This window comes from Gossypium arboreum, chromosome 7 (assembly GCF_025698485.1).
Source record: "Gossypium arboreum isolate Shixiya-1 chromosome 7, ASM2569848v2, whole genome shotgun sequence".
Taxonomy (NCBI): domain Eukaryota; kingdom Viridiplantae; phylum Streptophyta; class Magnoliopsida; order Malvales; family Malvaceae; genus Gossypium; species Gossypium arboreum.
Genome location: NC_069076.1, coordinates 99511877 through 99522664, shown reverse-complemented (window position 1 = coordinate 99522664; position 10788 = coordinate 99511877). Strand labels below are relative to the sequence as shown.

At 30.0% G+C, this 10788-nt stretch overlaps 2 protein-coding genes across 2 annotated transcripts; both read right to left on the bottom strand.

Moving 5' to 3' along the window:
• Positions 1-4620: 4620 nt before the first annotated feature.
• LOC108468205 (gamma carbonic anhydrase-like 1, mitochondrial) lies at positions 4621-7296 on the bottom strand. Its single transcript, XM_017769130.2, has 2 exons — positions 6795-7296; positions 4621-5276 (listed from the first exon to the last, which is right to left on the bottom strand). Exons 1-2 carry the CDS (start codon positions 7165-7167, stop codon positions 4900-4902), a joined length of 750 nt encoding a protein of 249 aa, XP_017624619.1. The 5' UTR covers positions 7168-7296; the 3' UTR covers positions 4621-4899.
• Positions 7297-9614: 2318 nt separating this feature from the next.
• LOC108484983 (uncharacterized) lies at positions 9615-10122 on the bottom strand. The gene has a single exon (XM_017788858.2). It carries the CDS (start codon positions 9939-9941, stop codon positions 9729-9731), a length of 213 nt encoding a protein of 70 aa, XP_017644347.1. The 5' UTR covers positions 9942-10122; the 3' UTR covers positions 9615-9728.
• Positions 10123-10788: the final 666 nt, after the last annotated feature.

Below are 10788 nucleotides of genomic sequence, written 5' to 3'. Positions count from 1 at the left end.
CCTTATCGAATTTATCCGAAGTAACAATTTGACACTCAATGTCTCATCGACTCGAAGTCGAAGTAATCCTTGAACACTTCCAATCCTATGGCATGTCAACTATATCTAACTTAGCCCGATACAATTAATAGGGTTTGAAATCACTTTTCAATTTCAGCCAATATTCATTTCAATTAAATAATCACAAATCCTCAAGAATTCAACTCAATATCATAATATCAAACACTCACCTCATTCCACTTATCATACACATTAAATAATAATTACAACAATTAATATTCACGTACCATCATTTTTATGAATTTCGTGTATATTTATTTCAATAACAATTCATAATCATGAATATACATCAATTTTCCATGTCACTAACCAAGTCATTCCAAATCGGAGAACAACTTACGGATGTGAGTAAATCGTTTTCTTTGTGCCATAACCCAGTTATGGTCTTTTCATTAAAATGCCATAGCCCAACTATGGTCTTACATTTAAACATTGTCATGGCCCAATCATAGTATTATCCATTAATTCATCATTTGCACTGAATGACTGTACTCAATCCGGCGTTCCATTTTTTTTTATCATTTCAATTCAATTTCATAGTTTCAACAATAATTTATTTTTAACAATAAATATAAATATATATATATATATATATATATTACCATTCATCAATTTAACACATAAATATTAAGGTTTAACCATACGAACTTACTTGAGGTAAATTGTGAAAGTTGTAGTAATTTAGGGACTATTCGGCTAATTTCTCTTTTTCATGTTTGTCGTCGGATTCTTGATCTATAATATAAAATTATTCATTCATTAGCATCTAATTCAATTCTAATTCACTTTACAATTTATACCTTTCAATTTTTGAAATTACACATTTACCCTAAATTTTTACAATTTTTACAATTTAGTCCCTTATCAATTGAGCTAATTTTTCTCAATTAACACTTTATCTAATTATTTTAGGCTACCAGACAGCCATTAAAATTCAGAATTCCAATAACAAACCCTAATTCTTAACATTTTCACAATTTGGTCCTAAAATCAATATCTATCAAAATTAGTAAATAAAATCATCACATAACAAAATTAGAGTTTCAATTCCATGTTAATTCATCATAAAATTCAGCACTCATCAATGGTAACTTTCAAAATTACCCATGAAATCAAAAACTAATGAAATAAATAGTTGAACCTAATTGTAAAAGTCTTAAAAACACAAAAATTATAAGAAAAGAGCAAGAATTGAACTAACATGGTGTAAAAAAATATGAAAAACCAGCTTAGAGGACTCTCCTATGGCGTTTTTGGCTGAAGAATGATGAAGAAATATCTAGATTTTCAATTTAGTCTTTGTTTTATTTGTTTTATTTACTAAATTTCCAATTTTACCCCTCGTTCACACTAATTTTTTGTTATTTCCTGGACACACATGCCGTCCAGCCTTATACTAAGTGTATAATTTTCTATTTGGTCCTCTCTTAATTACCTCTTAAGCTATTTAATTATTTTAACAATTTTTGTACCTTTTTCAATTTAGTCCTTTTTAATTAATTAATTACCAAAATGTTAAAATTTTCTAACGTTTAATACTAACTCAATAACACTCTGTAAATATTTATAAAAAAATTTACGGCTTGGTTTATGAAATCGAGGTCTCGGTACCTCATTTTTTAAACTAATTAACCCAATAAATCTTTTAAAACACAAAATTCACTAATTCAAAAATATTTCTAAAATCACACTTAACTCATAAATAATGATTAATAAATTTTTTTTCGAACTCACTCGTCGGATTTAGTGATCTCGAATCACTGTTTCCAACATCATTGAAAATTGGCTATTTAACCAGTTTGTACAGGTTCATAGGTCAACCGATTTTTAAAATTTTTAAACTTTTTTAACCTTCAATATTACAATTTTTTGTCAATTTGGTTTGTACCCTTTAAAATTACGTATTTTTTAAAAAAAATCAAAATTTACTTTTTCTTATATTTAACAAAAAACATAAAAGTTATATTTTAAAAATATATGAAAAAACTCTTTAAAATAAAAATAAATTTTAAAAATATAAAATTCTAAAATTCAATGTTATCTAAATCGGATTAGACGAATTGGATTAATAATTATTTGGGATATCGATCCGGGGAGAGGTAAAAAACCAGTTGACCTACAAACCGATATGGATTGGTTGAATTAGGCAAAAAAACAAGTTAAATTGGCAGTTGAACCGATTTTTATAATTTTTAAATTTATTTTTGATATTTAATAATTCATTTGCTTTGAATCGGTGGAATTGGTCGTTTTGAGAACCAATTGGTCAGACTAATTCCAAATCTATTCAACCAATTCGTATCGATTCACAAGCCAACCATTTTTTTTATGTCTTGCCGAATCAATACCCCAGCCAGTTCTCGGTCCAATTGGCCGGGCTAGTCCATTTTAGATAATATTAAATTTTAGAATTTATTTTATATTTTAAAATTTGTTTTATTTTTTAATTTTAAAGTGGCTTTTATATTTTTATATTTTTATTTTAAAATATTTTTAAAAATTTTATGTTTTATTTAAAATATAAAAGAATAGTTTTAAAAATTTTATGTACTTTTAAAAGGTAATGACCAAATTGATAAAAAAGAACTACAAATGTTGAAAGCTAAAAATATTATTTTACCTTTGACACTGTTAACTTTAATGATAAAATTAGAGAAACTAAGATTTTAAATAAAAAATTATAGAAACTCAATGTCTGAAAATTAAAATATAGGGACAAACACAGGAAATGATTTCTCCAATTATATTGGACTCAGAAAATTAAATAATATTATATTAATTTTATACATCTAAACCAAATGTCATAAAATCTTATTGAGAAATTATAGTCAAAAATGTATAAAAAGTATTTATAAAATTAAACTATATGTTATCAATTCTTATTGAAGTAAAAAATTACAATTAAAAACATAAAAGCCAAATTTTACCTAATTCTATCCTCAACTAAATTAAAAATTTTGAACCTAGTTCGAATTATAGAATTATTATTGTCGGAAGGGTTTATCTAAATATCATCCTTGCTCAAACAAAATTAATCTCAAATTGTAAAATAGAAAAAAACACATATAATTATACCAAATAATAATAATAATTGATAAGTGATAAAAGTAACATGTTATAATCTCATTTTTAATACGTTTTTGGGTGATTATTCGATGTTAATGGTGAATTTTATGCTCATAATCTTTTAAATTCATTTTTTTATATTTAGGAGAGTATTTAAAAGCAAAAGGAATAAAAACGAATGAAAATTGAAAAGTCTGAGTAAGGTATAGGAGTCACATAGCTTGACCCCTTCCACACTGTCGTGTGAGCCATACGAGCTACCACACAGTCATGTAGCAAAGCCGTGTCGATTTTGCGAATTGGCACTCTAAACTACGGGAAAACGTGATTTTTAGATTTTTCAGGTATTCTAATAATATATGACAAAAATAAGAAGATAGGAGAGAGCCGTCATATAATATTTAAGAAAACAACTCGAAAAACACCATTAAAACCGATTCTGAAGCAGATTTCTGCCAAGATTAAAGACTCCCATTTGATTTCTTAGGAGATTATAATGAGTTTTTTTATTTCTTTCGATTGAATTGTATTTTGGATATTTTTATTTTCAAATATGAACTAATTTTCTAAATACCTAAAGAGATGAACCCTATGATGAATATTGTCTTTTGATTTTTATTTTACGTAATAAATATTTAGATCTTGTTCTCAATTATGTGTGTTTAATTCTTAGTTTGATATTTCTAGATTATTCATCCATGTTTGATGTGCCTAAATCAGAGGGGGAATAGACTCTGTTTAATAATAGATCTTGCATAATTTAGGAATTTATACGGATCAAGTTACTAAGTAAAGAAATTGCATAATTTAGATTGATATTGACAGATAAAATCTAGGTGAATTTTTTCTGGGTATTGTTTCGCTTGTTGGTTGTAAATCGTTTAATAGTAGTCTTCGTGGAAACAATATCTTTACTCATCGTAACTATAATATTAATTGATTGATAGGTACACTTCCCTTAATCAAATTTTTAATTAATTTCGAATGCATCAATAATAATAACCATCAAACCACCTTAAAACCCTATAAGCCAAATAAAAATCGAATATTGAATTTTTCTTACCAGCCATATGTTAACACATAATTGGATACTAGTATTGCTCAATGTTTTTTAAATCGAATCAATGATCAGACTGATCAGGTCATAGATTCGATTAGTCCAACTGATTTGATTAAAGAATTATTAAAAATTAAAAATAAAAATAAAAATCCCTATTCAACCAATTTGTGCTAAATTTCAAAACCTATTCAAAACCCTTTTTCGAATCCAACCAACCAATCCGGTTTAATTCAAACATCCTTGGTATTGATATGATACTCCAAATACTTAAAAGATTTTTTTTTTAAATTAAAAAATTGCATATCCATATGAGAGAACAATGTGATCCAAAAGCTAGTAGCTAGGGCTTACTTATATAAGTCTCACAAACAAAATTCATCAATCATTCAATTTGATTTTTGAATTTTAATGTGAAAAAAAAAAAAACTAGCAAATTTGTAATGCCTTTAAGGGCAGGACTATCACAAGAGGACAATAGAAAAAGTAACCTCAACATAGAATGTGCTTGGCATAATCCACAAGATGCTTCAGTTGCAACTATGTTCCATTTCATTGGAACTCACAAGTTTAGGGTTTTTTCTTTTTCCGACAGCCAACACGATCGAATACATGGATAAACAAAAAGAAAAAGGGTTCTTCGACGTGTTTACCAGACTGCTTATTTCGTTGCATGGAAAAAACTCATCTATGGAAACATGAAAATCAAAAGGCAATCAAATATTTATTCCCAGGGACTTCTTGAGCTTCTCAACTTCCAAATATACTGTTGAGTATGGAAGGAACTCTGAGAAATGTTCTTTGCTCAGGTCATTGATTGCTACCGCGAGTTTAGGGATTTCTAAGGTTTCTTCATGGGTTAGAGCTCGAACAAACCTGGCTGGATTACCTGCCCAAAGTTCGCCGGTTGGGATTCTCCTGCCTGGAGGTACTACGGAACCAGCTTCAAGGATTGAGTGTGTTTCCACCAAGGAACCTTCCATGAGAATAGAATGCTGTCCGATAATGCACTCCGGTTCAATTGTGCATGACCTCAAGAGACTGTATGCACCAATTGTCACAAACCTCTCAATTGATGTCTCAGCTGGAAGTCCTGTAATATAGAAAATGCTTCGATTTAAATAGTCATAATTCAGAAATGGTATTCGCATGATGATGCGAATGAGGAATTGAAATTGACTAGATCATAGAAATGACACATGGACAGAATAAAGTTCTCAACAAAGTAATTGCATATGTGATTCATTTTTACATCATACATTCACAGCATAAACAATTGAAAATATCTCCAGTTACACACGACAAGTATTACTTGCAGTCAAGCATAGGCATGCAGGATCCAAGAGCCACATTATAAAATAATAACAAAAGAGAAGCTACCGATAAACATGACTCAAGAATGAACCACTTCTTAACAGTCAAGTGAACTCATTGTTCCAAAAACAAGAGGCATTTTCAGGAGGACATGTGATAGAAATAACAAGAAGCAAATTGCAACAGGCTTTTCATCATCAGCACATAAACCTTATTATAGTAGAACACCCTTTGGAAAATGTGGGTGAGAATAATCTCACTAAAGCTATTATCAAAGAGAAAAACCACTATGTCTTCACTTCTACAGCTGCTATGCGTAACATATATAGACACTAAATTGTGAACAAAAGACGATATGATAGCTCCTGGAGCTCTATCTATCTACTAGAGGAGGCAATAGAAATGAAAATTTTATCAAACAAGATTGTTTAGGGGGTTAAGGGGTTCATAAGACAAATATTTCTCTTTTTTTGGGGGGCACATATAAGATCATGTTTTAAGTATCCCAGAGTGAAAACATGTAAAATTAAGTCTGCACAATGGAACATGGCAAAAGAACCGTGTTAATGGCTTATACTGATTACAACTTGGCATCAAAATTTACATTCTTAGCAACTATGAGAGCTACATTAAAGACGGATTTTTTTACCCTTTTCATATGATGTTTGATCCTTGAGTTCTGGGTATTTTAACAATCAAATGCCGAAGATAATAGATTATCCTTAAAGCTATTATCCAATGGATCAGCATGTAGACCTCAGAATAAGGGTGTGACAATAATGAAGCTAATTATGGATATAAAGCTCCAAATGATACCTAAATACGAATTGTTATTGCATCTAAATTGTGAGGCTCATAAATAAAATAAAAATAAAAACTAAAAAATTGGTTCCTTCATTGAATAAATTAGCTAGTTTCGTATTAAATGGACATCAAGAGCCCCTAAGAAGCTTTTCAGCTGCACTGAACACATTCGAACATAATGCACAAGTCTCAATCAGTTAAAGCTTCGACTAATTTACACGGTAAATTAACACCAAAATCAAATCTAATTTCAAGCTAAATTTTGATTATAAACAGGTACTCAGAAACCCTAAATAAAATTCGGGGTAACAATTTTAAGCTGCATTGAACACATTCAAACATAATAATCAATTATAGCGTTGACCGTTTTAGCTTATTCGAAAGAAAAAAACACCGAAATCAAGAATTTTAATTATAAACAAGTAAAAAAAGTCAGAAACCCTAAATTTTATTTAAAAGAAACATCAGGAAAAAGAAATGAAAAGAGGATTACCGGTAGGTGAGGACCAAGCGGCGTGAATGACGCAGCGTTCCTGGACATTAGAGCAGAATCCAACGGTGATCTTGTTGAGATCTCCACGTAGGACGCAGCCGTTCCACACCGACGCTCCGTCGTAGACGGTTACTTGACCGGCCAAGACGACATTAGGTGCCACATAAGCGTCGACGGCGACCTTAGGGACCCACTGTCCGAGAGGGATTATCTTCCTTTGGCCCCTGTAGTCCCACTTGACTCGATCCGACGACGGCGAGATCGTTTTCGCCGACTCCGTGGCGAAACAACGGGATGAGATTACATGACGGTGAGCGGAGAAAGCAGAGGCCGCGGCCTTCCTGGAGATGCGAGCTGCTATGGATGTCGCCATTAGTGGTGGCAAACTGGCAATGGAGTGAAGGAACACAAGGGATTTAGAGCTTCAACACGAGTGAAGAAATGGAGAGAAAAGAGAATATTTTTAGTGGGTTTCCTGATTAGCCCAATCTTATCTATCATGGGCTATGCCGGGCTCGATTTAAAGGCCCGCCGAAAATGTTGGAGGGTTTAAGTAAAAAATAAACCTGAAAAATAGGCTTAGACAAAAAATAAAATCTGTTTAAAAAATGGATCGGGCCTCGTGTAAGGTATTTTTTGTCCTAAGCCCGGCCTGGCTCAGCCCGAATCTATTAAAGGACAAAAAAATCTATTTTTTTAATATTGTACAAAACTTATTTTATTGTTAATTTTGTTATTATTTTAAAGATATTTGTTAATTTTGTTATTATTTTAGAGATATTTACTTGTTAAGTTGTATCTATTTCAGTGTTATTTAAGTATATATATTTTTAAAATTTATTTTCAATTTGTTGGGAAATATTTATTTTGATGTTTTAGTATTTTGATGTATTATATATTTTTAAAATTATATAAAAATAATATGGCGGGTTGAGTTGAGCCCGAGTTTTATCATTTTATTTGGGTCGGGCTTGAACAAAATTTTAAGCCCATTTTTCAAGCCAGGCCTAGCAAACGGTCCTGAACTTTTTAGTTGAGCCTGGCTCGGCCCATATTTGGACCAAAAAATCAAGTTCAGACACCAATTTAAACCAATAAGCCAAAATCAAGTACCTAACTGAAGTAAAAAAAAAAAAAAAAAAACTCTTTAGATGCCAATTTCAACCTTAATGTACCAAAATGTATAGTTACTGAAAAAGTAGTGTTACTAGTTTTGTATCCTTCAAACTTTAGTTTTAGCTTGTTTGAGAGTGAAGTTTAGTATAAATTTATGTTTTGTTTACTTAGAACATAGCATGGTTTAACCATGCATTTTGATTTGGTTTTTAGCATTTAAATAAATCTGATATAATTGTCGATTGAGTTTTAGTTCGATTGGTATCGATATTGTTGTTAGTGCAGGAGAATGTGAGTTCGAATGCGCTGAAGAGCATTATCCTCCTATTTAAAAGTTGGGAGGAACTATGAATAATTCTAGGCATGTTACCAAAAAGAACATCTATGATAAAAACCTATAATTAACAATTCATCTAGTACAACTATTAATTTATGCTTGATCTACCCTTCATAATAAATAATTATAACCCCAAAGTTAAACTCAAATTATCACAATCACTCTCCCAAAAACCAACAAGTTGAATCCCACTTAAACTAAATCATGATCAGCTTCTTGGTAAATAAGTCCCCTTCTTGATTTAAATCTAATTGCAAGGAATCTTTGTCATAAGTTGAGCTTTTAACCCCATCAAAATTGTCTTTTATCACTTGAATTAACTTAAATAATATTCAAACCAAACTCTTCATTAATCAGCTTTCCATTAACTTCGAAACACTTCCAAAATATAAAAATAAGAATCTTCAATCATCTTAAATTTGCCTATTTCTTCTTTAAATCATTCAATTGAATAATAATCTCATTAATCTCATCTCTAATGCCTTTCATTTATTGTTCAACAAAATTAAATCAAAAGTCATATTGTTAAAAAGTGAAACGCTGCTTTTTTTTTTTTTTAATTGCCACTTCTAGAATGAAGTGTAACAAGAGAAGCATTCAAAGTTTCTTAACAAAATTAAAAAGACTATTCTCATCTCTAAAGCTCATACCATAAATATCTCTCAACCTAAAAATTGACCCATAAACACTTTTTTTCAAAGTTCTCAACAGTGTTCTTTTTTTTTTTTTCCAAAATCACTTTTAAGTATTCCTAAACTAGTTATGAGACTTTAAATCATAATAAAATTAGAGAAAATCCTGTACCATTTACGCCTAATAAAACTCAAACCAAAAATGAAAAAATTCCTATGAAATGCAATTTGATTATGGATGATTTCCGCCTATTAATTTACAATTCAAATATATATACATATCAATACATAAAACAGAATTCAAACTAAAGCAACAACAATAAGATCAATGACAAAAAGGAAAAACAACAAAAAGAAGCATTAAAAATGAGAAACAATATATTCGAAAAGGGTTAAAACCTGCTATTAGTCCCTGTATTTTATAAAAATGGTGAATTTAATCTCGATACTTTAAGTTTATCATTTTAATTCTTTATTTTTTAAATTTTAAATTTTAATTTTGCCTAACTCTAACTATTGAGTTCGATGTGACAAATACCTAAATTACTAAGTAAAAATCTAGCTAATGGATTAACATTTTCATCAAGGTTAGAATTTCAAAATTCAGAAGGTATAAAACTTATAATGATCCAAGTGAAAAACATAGACTAAATCTATAAATGTGTATATAATATAATACTAATAATTAAATTTAATCAAATAGATTTAATAGTTATTATTTAGATCTAAGCAAAATTTTCAAAAATCAAAAATATATAAACTAAAATTTATAAAATTAAATTACAAAACTAAATACACAACTATCACAAAATACAGCCAGAATTTAGCAATTCCAAAAGATATCGTTCATTAATCATAAACGTAAATATGAAGATCAAGGGCGATAAGGAAGATAGTAATGAGACCAAGGTAGATAATGGAATGAACGAAAATGGAAGCTCCATTGGTTTGCATGTTTCCGAACTCCACAACCTTGTTCTTCGCCGGTATCTGAAACAACAGTCCGGGACTTAGCAACACAAACAGCACGGTCGCTACTATTACCGGACCCCAATCCGCCATTGATGCTTTCGATCGATCCCCCTCTTGTTTTGGTCTTTGGGGTTTTGAACTTTTGATAGAAAAATATTAGAAACCGAAGAGAAAGGTTTTTTCTTGGGGGTGAAAGAACAGAGAAAACGTGTGGTGATGAATGAGAGAGTAAATAAGAAGACCACGACGAAATGAGACGATCCGTATACCAATAATTGAATCTTTGTCATCGGGTGTTGTAGACCGACCGGTCATGTAGGCCCACGTTTGGATTAAAAAAAAAAATTATCCTATTCCTTTGGTTGTGGAAATTTCTCAGGGACACTAATTTTGTAAATTATTTTAGTTTGATATGAAAAATTTAAATTCTATTTGATAATTATAGAGTTGAGCTAAGTTGTTTGATTGAACAAAATTCAAGTTCAATAACATTTTATTTGAACAACTTAAGAGTTTTATGAAGTTTTTATATTATTATTTTATTAAATTATATTATTATTTTTAATATATACTATTAACGCTGAACTTAATTATTAAGTTGAGTTTGAGTTTAAGTGCAAAAATTAAAAAATAAGCTTAATTTGTCAAATTTTGAAAATAAATATTCAATCGAGCTCGAGTCAAGTACCGAGTTTTGAATTTGAGTTGAGCTTGAGCTGGATAGTATTTGGACTCAACTCAACTCGATTACACCCTCATGAGATCTCTAAAGAACAAAACAATTGGCCATGAAATATGCTTCATTTCCATGAGTGGGGATAGAACCCTAACCATATGGTTAAAGAACAAGGTGACCACTATTCCACAACTCGTGGTTAACAATTTTGATTTTAAATATCTAGACTGAATTATTATTTTATTTAAAAAATAATTAGTT